General features: G+C 35.4%; 1 protein-coding gene across 4 annotated transcripts in view; it reads right to left on the bottom strand.

Annotated features, from left to right (window-relative positions):
• The window catches only part of wdr7 (WD repeat domain 7), a 99,717-nt gene that overhangs the window by 53,981 nt on the left and 26,096 nt on the right, over nt 1-19,640 (bottom strand). For 2 of the 4 annotated variants that reach the window (XM_073871619.1, XM_073871621.1), the window contains 6 exons: nt 18,569-18,802; nt 17,991-18,487; nt 11,702-11,787; nt 7,224-7,283; nt 5,244-5,362; nt 4,456-4,579 (listed from right to left, as the gene is read on the bottom strand). In XM_073871619.1, coding sequence (XP_073727720.1) covers nt 4,456-4,579; nt 5,244-5,362; nt 7,224-7,283; nt 11,702-11,787; nt 17,991-18,487; nt 18,569-18,802 — 1,120 coding nt within the window. The remainder of the gene's footprint in view (nt 1-4,455; nt 4,580-5,243; nt 5,363-7,223; nt 7,284-11,701; nt 11,788-17,990; nt 18,488-18,568; nt 18,803-19,640) is intronic. The other 2 variants (XM_073871620.1, XM_073871622.1) reach the window with 1 other exon arrangement.

The raw sequence follows: 19,640 nt of genomic DNA, 5'->3' as shown, positions 1-19,640 counted from the left end.
TAAACTCAAAATGTTCAAGTGGCAAACTAGACGCGGTAGACGCAAATTTGACGCCCCAAACGCGTCTGGTGTGAACCCACGGTTACACACGCAGCTCCAGGAAATGGCTTAAGCATATATTTATATTACTTTAAACCATTTGAGGTATTTTCATGATAATAAAGAATATGTATAATGATTATGTTTGATGAGTTTTGCTTTTTCAAATGCATATTATAAACGACTCAAACTAGCAGTGATTTCGGATCGATAAGGACTTACTGGTTCAAAGCCGTAGTACATGAAATAGCTGTGAATAATATCGGCTGTGCGATTCAGAATAGTTATCGGCCACATATTATTAGTGTATATCGACATTTATCGTCGCATCCTGAATTTTCACTTTCTTCCAAGAACAGAAAGCTAATGAGCATTTCCGTCACCATAACGTTTGATTCCTGCTCTTTGTTTTCTTGTTGTTCGTTCTAAACTTTGATTTTTTTTCTTCATCTATCCTGAATTTTTGAATGTCCTGTACATGACGCAAATCAGTGCTGTCCTGCACTGCAAAAAATGACTTTCTTACTTAGTATTTTTGTCTTGTTTTCAGTAGAAATTTCTAAAAATTCTTAAATCAGGATGTATTTCAAAAGGACCTAAGAAAATAATACTAGTTTTTGGACCAAAAATATACAATTTAAGTGAATTTGTGCTTAAAACAAGCAAAAATATCTGCCAATGGAGTGAGAAAATTTTACTTGATTTAAGTATTTTTTTCTCACCCCATTGGCAGATAATTTTGCTTGTTTTAAGGACAATTTCACTTAATTGTATATTATTTGTCTTAAAACTAGACTTATTTACTTAGGTCAGTTTACTCATCAAGAAAAAGCATCTTAATTTAAGAATTTTTAGATATTTCTACTTAAACAAGACAAAAATACTAAGTAAGAAAGTAATTTTTTGCAGTTTGGCACCCTGCTAGAGTAGTCATTTGAATAAAAAATCATTTATACTTCACGTTTGTCGATTCTGGCTGTCTGTGCATATCTGGGGTTCAGTATTCTTTAAAAGCGGTGCGGACGTGTGCGTGCACGAGATGGATGAGGATGCGGAAAAAAGTAGCACTTAAACCTGTAGTTTTTTTCATGTGTTTTTGTGAACAGTAAAGGTCATATACTCATTTCCAGAGTGACTATTGGCCAGCATGCGTCTGTGCTGCGGTATGGAGAGGTGACCTTTAGCTGTAACAGAACTACACAAACACATAAAAACAGAAGTGCTTGTCTGACATCGATAAATAGTTCAGTCTGGATGCACATAAAGGACTGACCGTAGTCTCATTACTAGGCGGCTCTGACATGACACACATCTAGGCACCTGAAATGTGTGTTTTTTATGATTCATAACAAAAGAAGTAAGTTACAAAATTAAAGTAAACTAAATAACAGTACAACGCTTTACAATTGCACGTTTCTGGGATGTTCTGGGTGATAAGACACATAGATGCCTAATTTGACCGTTCCATAAATTTGTAGGCCATCTACAAATGGTCCAGTTGCAAACATCACTCAAAGCTTTCCAGGATAACACAACATTGCTCAGCTTTTGGTTGTAAACCCTGCTGAGATTTATATATCCCAAAAAATGGGATAACATTTCCGATCTTTTCAAATGCATTGTATTTGTATTAACTCAATATTACAGGTTTACAAACTTTTAATGCCGTGTAACACTCTCGTCTTGTGTACCGTGTTAATTTGGCAAATATAATGTTTGGGTCTACAAAACAAGCAAGTAAACATACATTATATTATATAATAACTACAGTTGCAGATAAACAGTCAGTTTGGTCTCTGGAGCTCACGGTCCAGATTGGCGGGGTTGCCAGATCTGAGTAACTTAACAAATCCAATGGCTAATCAAATCTAGCAGAAATGCCAAAACTTTACTTCAATTAATAAAATAACTTTACCTTAATATTGCCAACCGTTAAATGAAATCCTTACACATTTAACTCGCTGTAAAACAAAGTTTAAAATACGTTTCTGTTTGAACACTACACACTTGGCAACACTGGTTTACGCACTACTTTGGACCGTTGCAAAATGGCAGACAATTTCTGTATAGCGGTTGTTCCTGGAGCCGTTGCAAATATGGCGGCGCAGTGATGCGACTTCCTTAAAAGGACTCTGTCTAAAGACAGCTGTACTCTATGTGTGTACGAGCGTGTGCATGCGTGTGTCAGATCGGTTTCAGTGACCCCTGCAGTCCTGTACCCTGCTGAGGTCACTGCTGCCACGGTAACACTACACTGACCAGCAACCGTAACTATAGTAACCGTTCCCAGGGGCCACTGCTCGCCTCCAACTAACCACCCTAACACACACACACTTTTACAGGAAGATGCTGTAAATGACTTCAGATCAGAGATGTACTAACCTGGTGAGCTCACTTATAGTACACTGTGATAACATATGCATACACACACATGCATACACACACATACATAGTGTGTGTGTGTGTGTGTGTGTGTGCGACTGTGCGTGTGTGTGTATAGGTGAGTGTATGTATATATATATATATTTATAAACCTGTGGTGGTTTTCTGTGTTGGGGAGGAAACGTAAGCCATCAAAAAAAATTATTTACGTGAGTGGCACTCGAGCGAAGGAAAAATCTCGGCTGTTGCTTGTTCTCACAGGACCGCATCAAGCTTCTGTCATGCTAACACATTGACCCCAGAGGATCTTATGAAAAACTTTACATTATTTTACGTGAAGTCAACGAAAATCGAGCAGAACCAAAACATTTATAGCTGATCACTGTCAAAAAAGTTCAGCGACGACATCCCAAGAATGACATCGGCAATGACAGTGTTCTAAATATGACAAAGTAAGTGTTTTGATTGATGCCATTAATATTTTAATCAGTGTATATCACTAGTCAACTAAATGAATAAAACATGGCAAAGAAGAATGGACAATTATTGATTCAATAGATTTATAGGATTTTGAAAAAAAACTTGCCTTGGATTTATTGCATTTTGCAAGAAAAAGAATCAGTTTATAATATATGAAGAGTTTGGTTCCAAAACGCAGTGAATCCATTTTGACAAATTTTGGTAAAGACGTGTTTTCTATACCAAGAAGGTGACAAGATGAAAACAACTGTTTTCTGTTGCGAACTTTCACACAGCATCTTTAGGTTATAAAAACATAAAAAATTCAAATCCATAAGTTGATTTTCAAAGATTTATTATAAAAACGGATTATTTTTTCCACAAAATGCAATAAATCCATGACAAGTTTTTATTCAAAATGCTATAAATCTATTGAATCAATAGCCTATATAAATGTGCATTCATCTTTGCCATGTTATATTCATTTAGTTGACTAGTTGTACACACTAATTAAAAATATAAACATTAATGTTATTAATCAAAACACTTACTTTGTCATATTAAGAACCCTGTCATTGCGGTTACTTGACGTCTTCGCTTAACATCTTTCACAGCGATCAGCTGTAAAATGTTTTTGGTCCTGCTCGATTTTCGTTGACTTTGAGTAAAATTATGGAAAGTTTTTCATAAGATCCTCTGGGGTCAATGTGTTAGCATGAGAAGCTTGCTGCTGTCGGGAGAACAAGCACCCGTCTCCCGAGTGCCTCTCAGGAAATAATAGATGTTGATGGCTTACGTTTCTTTCCCATCACAGAAAACCATCACAGGTTTATCAATGCAATTAAAGTATTATTTTGTTTTGTTTGTTGATCACAAAGTACAAAGTAGATGAGGAAAACTAGGACTCCATGTACTCAGCGCGCCGCCATGTTTGTTTACATTGCGTGAATGGTGCCCTGTGGGATTTATTGCGTTCTGTAAAAAAGGGGGACTGGCGTTTATCGCATTTTGGGAAAAAAGGGAGAAAAGATGACAGAATAACACGGCGGGTATTGGATTTTGCGTAAAATTAAGAATTTACTTTTAACTACTGACCTGATATAATGCTGATTTTGGCAGTAACTCATTTTTTTCAAAAATGGCGTTTATCGCGTTTTGGAACCAAACTCTTCATATCTTTGAAAATCAAATTATGGATTTTAATTTTTAATGTTATTATAACTAAAAGATGCTATGTGAAAGTTTGTAAAAGAAAATATTGGTTTTCATCTTGTCAATTTCTTGGTATAGAAAACAAATTTTTACCCAAATTAGTCAAAATGGATTTATTACGTTTTGGAACTAAACTCTACATATATTTTAAACTGTTTTGAACTATATAAAACAAAACAATCAAGGTTTCAAAATATGCATGGATGGATGGATGGATACTTTATTAATCCCACATGATCCAACATGGAAAAATGAGGAAATGTTCAATAATGCTATTTTTATTTTTCTTGTTATTTTCTAGATTTTAATCATTTTATAAACCATTTAAACTGATCTGAGAGCAGTGTTGAATGTGATACTCACGAGAGCTCACAGTATCCACATACTGCGGCAGGTACGGTGCCCACAAGTCGATGGTGTCCTTCCTGCCTGACTGACCAATCCGACGCAGTTCAGCCAATAAAAGGGCCTGAGCCGCCTCACGAACCTGCAACACACACACACACACACACACACACACACACACACACAACCATCATTCAACCAACACAAATACTAGTATCTGTATAAACATTACATTTCCTAATGCAACAAATTCTCTTTAAAAACACCTGAAAGAAGCTACAGAAGAAAAAGCCATTGAGGGTGTGTGTGTGTGTGTGTGTGTGTGTGTGTGTGTGTGTGTGTGTGTTTGTCCCCAGGGGTCAGCAGGTGCTAAAGCAGCAAGATACCAATGAAAGTGAATGTGTGTGTGTGAGCGTCCTAGAGAAAAAGGATTAAGAATGCTTAACAGAGCGTCTCTTTCTTTCCTCGCTCTCTCTCTCTTTCTTCATGTCTCTCTCAGTGTGGTGTACGACACTTCTGCCGTCACACACCGATGCTCACACACACACCACTAAGAAGTTTCTTATACAATAAAATAAACAATTATTTTAACTTAATCATCTTAAGTAGTATAAAGAATAATTACACATGATTTTGATTTGGACAGGTAATATTTTCTATTATACATTATAATGTTTTGATGTCTCATTTCATTTGCTGTGTCAATACTAAAAACATCCTAATCTAAAAAGCATCTCTAAAGGGAAGTATCACTCAAAAAATAACTAAATAAATGAGTTAAATCAATAATAACATTATTACTGTACCTCAAGGCAGCGATCCTGCCATCTACGTGCCAACATCTCCAGCAAAGGAGGTCTGAATTTTTCCAAACCCAGAAGATCAGGTAACATCACGCAATGCATAGCAGCCAGCTGACTCCATCCTACACAAACACAAAACCACACAAGTCAGAAAGAAAGAGAGAGAGAGAGAGAAAGACCATCTCGATCGCTCACATCAGCCCTGCATCCTCACAGGAACCTGGAGAAACCAAACATTTGTCCAAAAACATCACAGAAACATTCATAATATTTCATAATTATTATGAAGATAAAATGAGCAACACCTAACAGATATTCACATATATCAGAAATATATGGAAGAGCCTCAAAAAACGTAGATGCAGATCTCAATAAAGCCCATGTGCACTTTATAGAAAAGACAAAATTATTTGTTTCTTTGTGCCAACTTTCTTCAGGAAAAGTTTGCTTGAAGTTAAACACAACTGCACATTGCATATGTTAGAAATACAATATAAATCAAATGTAATACTCAGTCATTTGTTCATTTGGGGCCTTATAATATATAAATATAAACATCTTAAAATTTATCTGGATAAAAGGAGGAAAACAGCACATTGTAATACATCACAAATTTATTTTATAGCTGAAGAGTTCAGACGCAAAACAATGCTTCTGACTTGTTTTCTTGTAAATGGACATTTTCATCAGTTATTTATTAAATTGAATTGCCTGATTTTTACAAATGTCATTTCATTGTTATTTAACAAATTTTACTGTCTTTCGCCGAAGTGCATTCAAGCTTTTTTAGGCCAAACCGCCACTTCTAAAAAATCCACTTCTTTGGACGGTAAACGGTTACAAAATTACTAAACAGACAAGTAGAAACATTGCAAATGATGAAAGTCAAAGTGTAAAAATGAAGAAAATGGTCCATATGGCTGCCACATTCGGGTTGTATTCCGGTCCAAGGACTCACAAGGGACACAAGTTGTGATCTACAGTCGTTTCGCACAACATCATTCATCTTTCGTGCACTTAGAAGACAAATGCACAAAGTTTGTGAACTATTTAAAAGATTCTGACAATAAAGTGGCATTTCTAAATTATGCCATTAAGCAGATTTAAAGCGAATGTATTTGATGAACATATAATACGGGCCCGAGAGCTTCGGTCAATATCATCATCTCATTTTGACGGAGGTGGAGTTTAGCAACTTTTGCATCTGAGCTCTTCAGTTATAGAAATTAATATAATTAAAATAACTATTTTTCTTTTGTATTTATAATCTGTTCTTCCGTAATGTTCAAGCAAGGTAGGTCAGGTTATCTGTAGTATGGGATGCATAACGATTAATCTTTAGCAGAATAAAAGTTTTTGTTTACATCATTAATCTGTGTGAACTGTGTATAATAACTTTGTATAAATAAATGCACACACATGCATGTATATATTTAAGAAATGTTAACATGTGTATATACATTTGTATATTTGTGTATAATTTTTATTGTAAATATAAATACTTAATTTTTTTCTTCAAATTATACATGCACGTGTAAATATTTAAATATACATAATTATTATACACATTTCACACACATATATGATGTAAACCAAAACTTTTATTGTGCTATTGATTAATCGTGATTACTTGGTATGCATCCCCAAAATAGGTAGGCCAAAATGTGTGTCTGTGTGCATGTGTGCGTGTGTGTGTGTGTGTGTGTGTGTGTGTGTGTGTGTGTGTGTGTGTGTGTGTGTGTGTAAGTGTACATGCATAAGAAGAATTCAAACACAGAACGTGAAAGTTTACACAGACAAACAAAGACATAAAAAGAATGACAGGGACTGACTACAAGCACAAGATAGAAGAGTACTACAAACCACACAAACATTAAACACACACAGGCACTGAGCATGAGGCGGACAGAACGCACTGAGAGAAAGCCAGCTGGATTCGAGAGAGAGAGAGAGAGAGAGAGAGACCTTTATTCAGAGAGATACCTTCATTGACTGAGGGCGAGTGAGTAACTCCTGAAGCAGAAGATGAGACAGCGACGGCAGCTTGCAAAGAGAGTAAAAGAGAAGTGAGAAAGAGAGACAGAGAAAGTTGAAGAGAAAGAAACGAAAGAAAAGAAAGAAAGAGGCCTGAAGGATTGTTAGAGAACAGCAGCAGATATTAAATGAAATGAATCATCAATACAGAACTGGAAATTAAACTACAGCTCACCGAACCAGTTTATGTCTGTAAATGAGAAGTGTGTTGAGAAGTGTGTGTGTTTTTAATAAACACTAAATAAAATTATTGACATTCTTCTCACATTTTATGATCAATGCATATTGATCACAACAGTCCAAATGATCAGTTTTACTAAAGTTAAAATTTGAAAAATCCATTATGTAAATAAATTATATATTTGATAATTGTAGTAAAATATTACAAACAATTACATAACATAAATATTAGGAGGTAAATTAAGAAAATATGATGAACTCAACAAACTGTGTAAGATAAAAACATTATTGAAATATTGCTAACACTTGTAACACATAACAGGAATTATTATATCTGTATCTATCTCTATCTATCTATCTATCTATCTATCTATCTATCTATCTATCTATCTATCTATCTATCTATCTATCTATCTATATGAAAATATATATGCAAAACATTCTTAATATATTCATCTTAACTCTTTCCCTGCCAATGACGAGTTTTTACGGCAATCCATATTTCCACTATTATCCACTAGGTGGGGCTCTTACCCAACTTTTTAAATCATTAATGCATCTACTGATCCAAATACAGTAAAAACTTTTTGCTTAATTTTTTTTAAAGAAACTTACATATGTTTTGAGAATGTTCTGTTATTTCGTTTGATATATTATATGTTTGAGAACATTTTCTGGAAGGCATTACACTTTTGTGTAAAAAAAAAAATGCTGACACTGGCGGGGAAAGAGTTAATGTTAATTTCTACATACATATTTAACATAAAATTTTAAATGACTGTGAACTGTCATTAACAATAAACAATTGTAAATTCAGAAATTAATAAAACCAAAATAAAAAAATTGAATGTGCAAAAAACAACTCTGAAATTCCTCTCTTACTAAAACTGAAATTAAGATAGTGATGATGAAAGTGAAGAAAAAAATGGTTTACAGAAGAACTGAAGAATCTGTTACAAAAATCCCATGAATATCTAATGGAGAGTGAGAGAGAGAGAGAGAGAGAGAGAGAGAGAGAGAGAGAGACAGCAGAGCAAAGCCATGCATGCACACAGAGAGACAATGAGCACCTCCAACCTGTCGTAATAAAAGTATAGATTTAATTTGATTAATTTTAAGTTCCCCGTGCATCAGCATCAACATGTAAAATATGACAATTTTAAAATAAAAAAGTGTCATTTTAATAAAAACATATTTTAATACTTTATACTATGACATGGATCACTGATTCATTGAGAAGAAAATTCTTCCTCTCTCTCATACGATTCATCTCAAGAGTGAAATCTGCTCTCCAATTCAGCCATTTGTTTCTCTTAATCCCTCGATCTGCCTTTAAAAGGAACGGCACACACTCGTCTTTTATCTCGGCGCACGATTTAAAGAACGACTCTATTAAATAACACTTAATAACAACCCGAGCACAGTTTCACAAACCCGTCCGGATCAATAAGAGGAAACGAGGGGGGGAAACACGTTGAATAACTTTCATTATGTCTACAAACCAAAAGAGAAGTGTTAGATCAATATTCTCAGCGCATCTCTCTCTCTCTTGCTCACAGATAAAAGTGCATCGCTTCTTTCACTATATTTTCTGTCTCTAAACACGATCTCGTTCAGCATGAGAATTCATCGGACAGGCGCGTGTCAGAATGTTGGACACGGAGGACTGATGTTTCTCTGAGAGCTGAATGAACTTTAGCATGAGAAAGAAACGCTGCGGGCCCTTCTGGTCACAGCGAGCTGAAGAACGGCACACACGTCCAATCTCAATGGGGACAAACAGGCGTGTGGCGTGTTACTGAACACAAGCGATTATTCACAGTCTGTCTCTTTTGTGCCTGAACAATGCCTGCTCAGGACAGTGAACAAATTAGGGCACGTGTTGAGGAAATGTGTGTGTGTGTGTGTCGCTAAAAGGCTTTAACAGACAGTGTGCAATAAAGAAAACTGGGGACAAATGTAACGTTTGCAATCTGAATTGAATATGATGAGAGACAGAACGCTGTAAATAATATAAAAGCAACAAGTCAAACGCGATTAAATGACACGTGTGTTGTTTTAAAATGAATCAGATAAAATACACTAAATCAGTGATAAATATATAGGCCAATATTTTAAATTATTTTAATTATCAGCATTCAGACGATACATCTTTTTAATCGTCCGATAAATCTTTTTATTCCTTTAATTAGATTTTAATAATGAAAATACTCTCAGATAAGACACTAAAGCCAACATTTGACAATAAAATGATCGATCATCATTCACTTTTCAGTGTTGGGGAAAGTTACTTTTAAAAGTAATGCATTACAATATTAAGTTACTCCCAAAAAAGTAACTAATTGGATTACTTAGTTACTTTTCATGGGAAGTAAAGCTCACGTTACTTTTTAGTTACTTTTGCGTTACCGTATTTTTCGGTCTATAAGCTGCATTTTTTTTTTATTAACTTGGCTGGTGCTGCGTCTTATAGTCAGGTGCGGCTTGTAAGTCAGTATGAATTAATTTTGACATTTATGAGGCAAGAGACATCATTACCGTCTACAGCCGTGAGAGTCCGCTATATGATGCTCCTGTATTTATGTAATTCAGTGATGTGGAATGATGAGTATGCGAAAATCACACTAGTTGGCTTGTTCGGTTAATTTTGACTATTCAACCTTCCAGGTAAGTTCTGTATGCTATGGTTTATCATTTAAATAACTGATAATATTACTTTAACGTACAGACATCTATTCAGCCTGCTGTTCTGTCTGCTATTGTTCAGTTAAATAACTTGCCTTTCCAGATTAAATGTCTGTTCTTCAGCTTGGATTGTGTGAAATAATTTTCTAAATAAACGCGACGTATAGTCCATTGCGACTTTTTTTCATCTTAATGACACATTTTTGAATGATGCGGCTTATACTCCGGTGCGGCTTATAGTCCGGAGAATACTGTACTTTTTCTTGGCTGAGGCTTGATTTCTTACAGGCGTTGCAGGTGTTTTTTTATGACTGAAAAGTTGCGCCATTCTAAAAAAACCGAACACATTGTTTTCTACGAGTATACACACATCGGCGCCGACAGGTGGCGCCTGTCCGCGGCACTCAACTTTGACTCAGGAAGTTGCTCAAATTCCTGTTGCGCCACAGAGTGCCACTCACATAGTTTAACATTAAATAACATCATATTTTTACCGAATCATTAACGATTAACAATGGCTGATAACGTATATTTTGTATTTTGAAGTAGCTATCTGACTAAGCTCGCGCTATTTAATGTGCACTTCCGGTTTACGAAACCTCAGAGTTTTCCAAGACACAACTCGACGCGGCACTGAGCTGCGCGTCCGATGTGCGACCCTCTTTCGTTTATGACTCAAACTGTTCCCACACATAGAGTGCATAATGTAACTACGTTTACTTTAATTCAGTACATCATTTTTTTTAAATCGAATTAATAAAACTAAAAAAGTAACTTGCATTACTTTTTTTGAAAAAGTAACTCAAATATTAATGTGTACATTTAAAATGTAATGCGTTACACTTTACTCGTTACTTCAGAAAAGTAATATTATTATGTAATGCACGTTACTTATAATGCGTTACCCCCAACACTGGTGATGATACGTGATGCTACAAACAATAGCACTAAAACTTAATAATGTTTCTTTCTACAAATATTTCTAAAAAAATTCTTAATTACTTATAGGATTTATTCATAAATATCCACAATAATCCATTTAATTTCAATAATTCCCTGTTTGTCTCTCATTTACTAAAATTTCTTTGTGTTATATCAGACTCATATCAGCCAAAATGCTTTCTCAATATCGCCATCACCCATTAAAAAAAAAAAAATCTCACATAGGTCAACCACTATTACAAATATTTTAAATGTTGTGTTCATACTTACCAAACACAATATAGCAAATGCTACAATTAATATAAGCAAAATATTGTTTTTGGATGATTTCTCGTCATCGTTAAATCGGATAAAGCTGTAATCCAACTTTGCATTTTCAAACAGTAAGTATATTGCAGTATATTGACAAAATAAAGCTACACTAAATATTTTACAAAATGCACTTGGTCATGATTTAACCTTAGACTGTCTGAGACTTAAAGTTTAAGGATTTGTGTGTGTGTGTGTAGTTTTTTCACATCTGAAATCTTTTGACTTTGTAAGCTTCATTTGTTTTGTAGTGAGAGAATATTTCATGTTGGTGGACTTTATTTCGAAGGCAAGTTTCTCTTTGTAGTTACCTTGTTTGATCTGGCTCTGCATGGCCGGACTGGAGGCCTGTATGCTGCTCTTTCTCTGGGTCTCTGGAGTTCCCGGTCTTGGGGGCCTAAAACACAAAAGGCCAAATAAAATATTTAACACACACATCTGCAGCACAGAATTCAACATAAAAGCAGCATGTACACGCTGTGTACCGAAGCAGATGCATTTGTACAAACTGTCTGTGTGTCTATGTACAAACCTTTGTATTGATGCATGTCCATGTGTATGTACAAGTCTGTGTTTACATGTGTTTGTGTGTACAGGACTCAATGCAAATGTTTTAAGCTCTGCATGATCGATTTCGTTTTGTTCAGAAATGTTAAACGCAGGTACAGTACACATTGACAAGACACAGTAACACAAAAGACGCATGTAAAAAGCTTTAAAGTGTGGGCCCAGAAATTTGCACCTGCGTATTTGTGCAACGTATGTAACAAAAGCCTTTACAAAGAGATTTCATGGAGGAAATCCAGAGAAAAGACAGAATAACGGTGCTATTGATAGGTTTATGAATGAATGAATCAATCAATGTACTTTATTTCCAGACTTAAGGTCCATTAGAAGACAACAGTAATAAACACTACACGGGAAAAACAATACAATATGCACAAAAAAAAAATTTAAAAATACATGTTAAGATAGGGTTTTGGTTACTTTTGGTTTAACCCCTAAGTTTACTTCAATATTTTGCATGTAAATTTTCATCTAATCATAACAAACTGGATCATTGTAAAGGTCTCAGAGTCTAGAATACATATTTCAACAGTGTTTCATAAAATAAATAGGTAGAGTATTTGATTAATTTATGAAAAGATTGCGCCTCAAAACATTTATATCCTGCTACCTTTACTTCAGTGTTTTGCACGTAAATTCTTATCTAATCATGACAAACTATATATCATTTGAAAGCTCTAAAAGTGTCAAATATGACAAAATATGACATTGTGCGAATCATTTTCTAAAAGGTCACAGCCCCACAGGTGGGCCCAATTTGTTTTAACATATTTATAACATTAAAACCCTACTCTAAACCAAAAAAACCTTGCCAAACTATATCACTGGAAAGCTCTCAGAATGTAGTTTTCATATTTCAAGGTCATCCGATGATAGAAATAATGTACAGTTTTTGTTACATGACCCCACCTATAGGAATGCTTATTAAATACTACATATTTATAACACTATATCCTATATAAATCTTCAAAAATGTTGGCAAACTATATAATTGGAAAGCTCTAACAGTGTAGTTTTGATATTTCAAAACTGTTTATGTAATAAAAATGCAGTGACAGTAATATATTAATTTGTGACAAGAGTATGCAGCAAAACGTTGACACCTAGTGGCCGTTGTTGGTAAAAACCTAATTTTTTGTGATTTTAACTTGAAATTCGGATCACAACACCTTTAGACTTACTTCTAAATTTTTTGCACTTCTGGGGTGAAACATTTGTATAATTTTATGTATAAAATATATAATTTATTGCATTATTTATTACAATAAATCCTGACACTTCCGTGAACAACCGTGAGTTATATTAATTTGAGTTACACCGTTTTACCCCGCAACCCACAAAGGGCTGCACCAGTTAAGGAGTTAATCGGGTTCGCTGATATACTGAAGGTTTATCAATCTGTTCTTTTAAACTATCTGTTTTAATAAATTGATCTAGCTAGTGGTGTTTGCATCACTGAAAAGTATTCATGAAAGATACAAGCATACATACTGATATATATGATAAATAATATAAAAAGGCTGAAAAAAATCAAGACAAAGTTTTCAAGCTTTCTAGGTAGATATCAAAATATATTTCCAAATCTTGTTATCTCCTTTGCAGATAGAAGAACTCCTTCTCTTCTTCTCTTTTTCTCTTTTTCTCTTTTTCTCTTTTTCTTTCTCTCTCTCTCTCTCTCTCTCTCTCTCTCGTCTCTTTTATTTGTGGCTAATGCTCGATCAAGTTTCCTGTGTCTCCTCCTGTGATCATTATTCTCTCGTCCACCTGTCGCATTCACTCTAACAAGAGTCTGACCTCATTAAAGTCTCGGCTAAAGCTCCCCAAAATCTTTAAATCCAGTCCTTGTTCATGACTCTGGCGTTGGAGAGGAAAGCAGAAATGAAAGGGTTTTGGGAAGTTTTAAGTGAGTATCAGACATCAGCAGGTCAAACTGTGAGTTAAAGGGATTAAGAGAAAGTCAGTGACTGGTGTCTACGTACAGCGAGACGATTTTGTCTGCTTTATGAACTGTTAAACCTTGTGCCGGCCTTTCCAAAGCTTTTAAAAGAAATATAATCCACTGAGCATCAGAACTATATCAAGATATTAAAACACAAAATCCACCAGCACATTTAAAAGAAGTCATATCACAGAAAACACTAAAGTAGAAGTCTTTAACCTGATTCATGATATCAAAGCATGAGAATGTTCTTCTAAATGTCTCTCAAATCTCCTCTTAACATGTTATAAAAGACAATAAAAGTCTAAACGTCCACCGACAGCAATGAAAGACTTTTATATTAACACTAAAATTTGCCTGTTTTAGCATGGGTGTGTTTAAAAGTAATATTGACAGATTACTGAATTCAGCCTCTTTCCGTCTGTTTCAGCTTGTACGGCTCTGCAGAGACTTTAAGAAATAAAAACATAAATGCCTCATAAAATCCAAAAGTGTTGCTTAAAGTACAAAAAGCTGCTCAGTTTTATTTTAATAACTATCATAGGGCCAAATTTAATAACAGCTTGTGGCAGCGCAAACTATAATTTTGGCGTTAAATAACGACTGTAGGTGTTTACTTAAGACGTGCAGTGGATAATTAGCGCTGTAAAGGTGTGGTTTAGTTATTTTTGCCACTGACCTTATTACATATGCATTTCTAGAAGTTTGTTCCCATTCCCTGGCACTCAAGTAATTTAAAGCGTGTTCAGGCATCAATGATGCACTTGGATTAATGCTATCATGTTTAACTCTTTTCACGCCATTGACGAGTTAACTCTGCAATTAAGAGAAAACACTTCCCTGCCAATGACGAGTATTTCCGGCTTTCCGAAATACCGCTATTATCCACCAAGCGCTTTTCCGCAACTTATAAAACCTGGAAGTATCGCCCTAGGGCAAACAGCTGTATTTCCGTGTAAGTTTTGAGGATTGCTCTGAATCTGATCTCTATCAAAAGTCTTTCACAAAAATGGAATTGTCTCAGATTTTTGTTCAAAATTTGGTGTTTTTGAAGAAACCTACCCATATTTGAGAGGTGATAAAAAGAGAACTAATGAAGGTAGGATGAAACTTTTTTTTTTTGAAAGCAGAGGGTCTGTTCTTTCATTTGACATATTGTATGTTTATATATTTTAAGAAGAAAAGGTTTTATTGTGACAGTGTTGCCAGCTTCTCTTAAAGTACAGCGACTTCTGTTTTGTCCACCAATCCAGTGGTTTTTCATAAACAAGGAAACTATTGCCACGGCACCCAATACTATCATGTATGGGCGATCTCGCAGGCTGACGATAGGACGATCTCACTAAGGAGAATATCGCCCGACACTAGTAACGATGTGCTTATCGACGTTGCCATTAGATATGGATAAACTGAAAATGTTCTTGAAACAACATTTTAAGAACTTGCCAAGGTCATAGATTAGAATATTTTGCATTGAACTTGAACTAAAGTTTTGTACTTTTGTAACACATTTTCATAAAATGTATGCAGAAAGGTTCTCTGATTTATCAAGGGCCAGATTTTAAAAATATAAATATGATGCGGCCCAACTGTTACCCCTATTTTTATATTTTTTAGGGCTGCAACTAACAATTATTTTAATAATCGATTAATCTGTCAAATATTTTTTCGAATAACCGATGAATCGGATAAAAAAACAAGAAAAGCATTCATTTCCAACCCCTTATTCAGAACAGAACTAAAATCTTTAGAAATTACACAAACATGTTGCTCCTTGAACATACCTGAGCTGTTACAATAATAATAAAATAAAATAAAAATGGACTAACACAAAAAATACACATGTATGCTTTACATCTGCCAAATATATCGATTTTTTTATGATGCATTTCCCATCAAGAAGCCTCTCTTGATGGGATCAAAAAGATAGTATACGAGTATACTCTCAGAAAGGTACAAAAGTTGTCATTGGGACAGTACCCTTTCAAAAAGGTACACATTTGTACCCAAAAAGTACATATTGGAAGTTCAAAGATACATATTTGTACCTAAATGGTACATATTAGGACCTTTTATAAAGGGTACTGCCCCATTGACAGCTTTGTACCTTTATATTTGACGTCATGTGTTTTCTCTGATCGGATAGCTATCTCATTTGTTAAAACTGTTCCATTTACATTTGGCCACATAAATGCGTCTAGTGAAAACGGAAAATGTGTCTTCTACTCCCGCGCAAAATGCAAATACAACGTTCATCACTTCGGGTTAAAATTTTAAGACAATGTTTATGCAAAAAAGGCGGCACTTACATATATATAAAAAAGATGCACACATCTTGAATCCAGTATTTTGCTTTTTAACTCATTCCCTGACAGCATTTTTTGTGATTTTTACAAAAGTTTCACAAAATGCCTTCCAGGAAAATTTTCTTCTAAAATTATATAAACATACAAATATATCAAATGAAAGAACAGACCATCTGCTTTCAATCAAACAATAAACAAACAAACAAACAAAAAAAGGGGGAAAAATGTTTCATCCTATCTTTATTTTCTCTCCGTTTATAAACTTATATATGGGTATTTTTCTTCAAAAATACAAAATGTTTAGAAAAAAGCTGAAATAATTTCATTTTTGTGAAGGAATTTTGTAAGAGATCAGATTCAGAATGATTACCAAAACATACTCAGAGTGTAAAATTAATAAATAATCTTTTGCTTCAGTTTTTATAAATTGTCCATCTAGTGGATATTCGCAGGATTACAGATTACCATAAAAACTTAACAGGAACACGTTTTTTCAGGCAAATGTTTTCTCTTAATTGACAATAACTCGTCAATGGTGGGGAATGAGTTAATAACTGAAAACCCATATTTTCTTTTTTAATATTTTAAAAACAATTGCATTTTAACATTGCAAGAGCCAAATGTTAATAGTTCATCTCTGAAAATTCATCATTAAAAAACATCACTTCCGGTCAGCATGTTGCATGCAGTGTAGTAGCACAAGTTTTTTAATGCATACAAAGCTTTTGCACTACGAATCCAAAATGTACGCGCTCGAAGATGGTTGGCACCCCACGCAGCCCTTTTCTGACACTCTTTCCGGTTTATTTGCCGTCATTTGTCATGTACAGTGGAAAGGCAGCTTTAAAGTAACCATGCTGATTTAAAAATCAGACAAAGATGATTGGTGTGCCGCAAGTAATTCAAAAGCTTGATCTTAATCTTACCAAGTATTAATCCATTTTGGTAGCATTACGGTAATGAGAAATCATAACACAAAACATATATATATATAGTAAAAAAAAAGTGTTTTTTACTACTTTTTTTCTACTATTGAAAGTAGAAAAAAAGTACTCTAGATTCCTACAGTAAAATGATCAGCCAAGTTTATATTAACCCCTGAAAGTTATTTCAAGGTAAAACTCTGACTTTGAAAAAAATCAGTAATGCTCTCCTTCAATCTAAACATGATACTGTACACAAACACATTGACGGACAGTATCGACGGGTTTTACGTGTCGGCAGCGGTCCGACACTTCACCTAATGCGTATGACACTCAACTCAATGATCAAACAAACACTGACCTCCATACGTGAGCCCAGTAACGCTTATAAAGCCCCACCCAGCAGGAGCATCAACACCTATCTGTGGGTACTAGCGTTTGTCGATGCCCCCCGGGTCTAGATGAGATGCTGTATGCACTGAGCCTTTCTAATCTCACTGTCCACACACACCCACCTGAACCTCCATCTAAACCCTGGGAGCCCAAAATTAAAGCCGTCCCACAGATACACAAAATAAAACATGCAAATGAGTTTCCTGGATCTCTGATGCTTGACCTGATGCTTGGAGTCTGTTGTCTTTGTAGTGTGTTGTAAATTCATGGGAATTTTAAATGTATATAGCATAAATAATATAACATTTAAATATTATAACACATGACAATTAATCACATTTTATTCTAGTTTCTCATTACTACACTGAAAACAACACACAATGTATTCCTGATTTTCATCTGTGCTGCTTGATAAATCTATAATTTCAATTCATAATCATAATTTGTCATGTTTAAAGTTGTGTGATCTCACCTGGCCGGTGCTTTCTTCATATGTTCTCCGATGAACGTTGCATTGGTCATGCTCATCAACGTGTTGGCCAGCGAGATGACGGACAGCAGGTGTTGTGTGGTCACCGCTCTGGATATGCCATACGTGCCCTTACCCACGATCTCGGAGACGGACAGTTTCCGGCCCTCCATCGAGCCTTGCGTCAACCGCCTCAGCAGCGAATCTTTAAAGGTGGGCAGCAGGAGAGACATGTGACTGCCGCGGGAGATCAAGCCGAAGGAAATGGGCGTGTGCGGTCTGAGCATGCCCAGTCGGTTCAAACACACCTCGTCGAGGTCTCCGTTTAGACCCCAGGCGTGCAAGCAAGACATGAAGAGTTTGGCAGTGTCCATGGTGAGATTATACTCCAGTAAGCTCAAGGACTTGGACTTCTCCTCCCGACGCCGCTGCTCTTCCTCTTCATCCTCATCATCATCCAGCAGATGCTCCTTGATGTTCTCTTTAATGGTCTCCTTCACCTGCACAGGTAACATGATAGATGGGAAATTTCAGATAAAAGGGTATATTATGACATTTTTGCATTTATTTAGCAACCTGACCTGTTTGAAAATCTTGTTGGCCAGGAAGGAGCCGCCCTTATCAGCCCCGCCGGGTGTCTTCTGCAGGGTTTCGGGCGAGACGAGCGTAGGGTTCGGCCGTTGCGCCTCCTCGGTCAATAACTGAATGATAACAGCTTCCACGTCGAAAAACAGCACGTGCATGTCAGGATCTGTGATATTGGTCTTCATGGCCTGGACAACCAGTGAGTTATGAGAGTATTTGGGCAGGTTACCCTACAGACACAGAAAAAAGAATCATGTCTTAGCTACAAACGCTATGAGTTAAACCTGGCATGACATTGATCCAAAGCAAAGCCAGAAAAACTGAACTGGTTAAAGTTAAAGGGCCCATATTATGCAAAATCCACTTTTATAAGGTGTTTGGACACAAATGTGTGTTAACAGTGTGTGAACACAACAACCCCACAATAAATAAAATCCTCCTTCTATTTCTTTTTTAATCCTCATTAAGGCAAAGCAGTCTCATTAGATGATGTCACACAAACAAAGCCCCGCCCACAGCCACTGACTGACTGGTTAATTTTACACAAAAGCTTTTCTAAATGTGTTTGTTATCACATTGTAACGCTAATACGGCTAAAGATACTATTGTCTTTAACTGTATTCACATGAATTAGATCTATTTTAACAAAAAAATTTTTACTGTTGCTTGTTAGGGAAGTGAGGAGCTGTAGCTCATTTGCATTTAAAGGTACAGACATAAAAAAGGCGCTTTTTGCTCCCACCCAAATAGGGTAGACTTTAGGGGTGTAAATGGGACGGTTCATTTCGATACGATACACTATCAGTTATATTTGCCGATACATCAAACATTTCTTTGTTGCAATTACGATTTGATTCATTTATCGATACTTTAATATTACGTGTCTAGTTAAGCAGTTACATTTTTAATAACTCACGAATGCAACCAATATAACATAAATGTTTAATTATACACAATCTCTGTCCCAACTGAGACATTTACAACAACAAACTATATATAAAGAATAAAATGTCAGATAAAATCAAGCTTATCAAGCAAGAGTCAAAGTCTTTAGTGATTCAGCCGGTG

This window comes from Misgurnus anguillicaudatus, chromosome 9 (assembly GCF_027580225.2).
Source record: "Misgurnus anguillicaudatus chromosome 9, ASM2758022v2, whole genome shotgun sequence".
Classification (NCBI taxonomy): domain Eukaryota; kingdom Metazoa; phylum Chordata; class Actinopteri; order Cypriniformes; family Cobitidae; genus Misgurnus; species Misgurnus anguillicaudatus.
The sequence above is the reverse complement of the archived record's forward strand: the minus strand, read 5'-3'. Positions and strand labels throughout refer to the sequence as shown.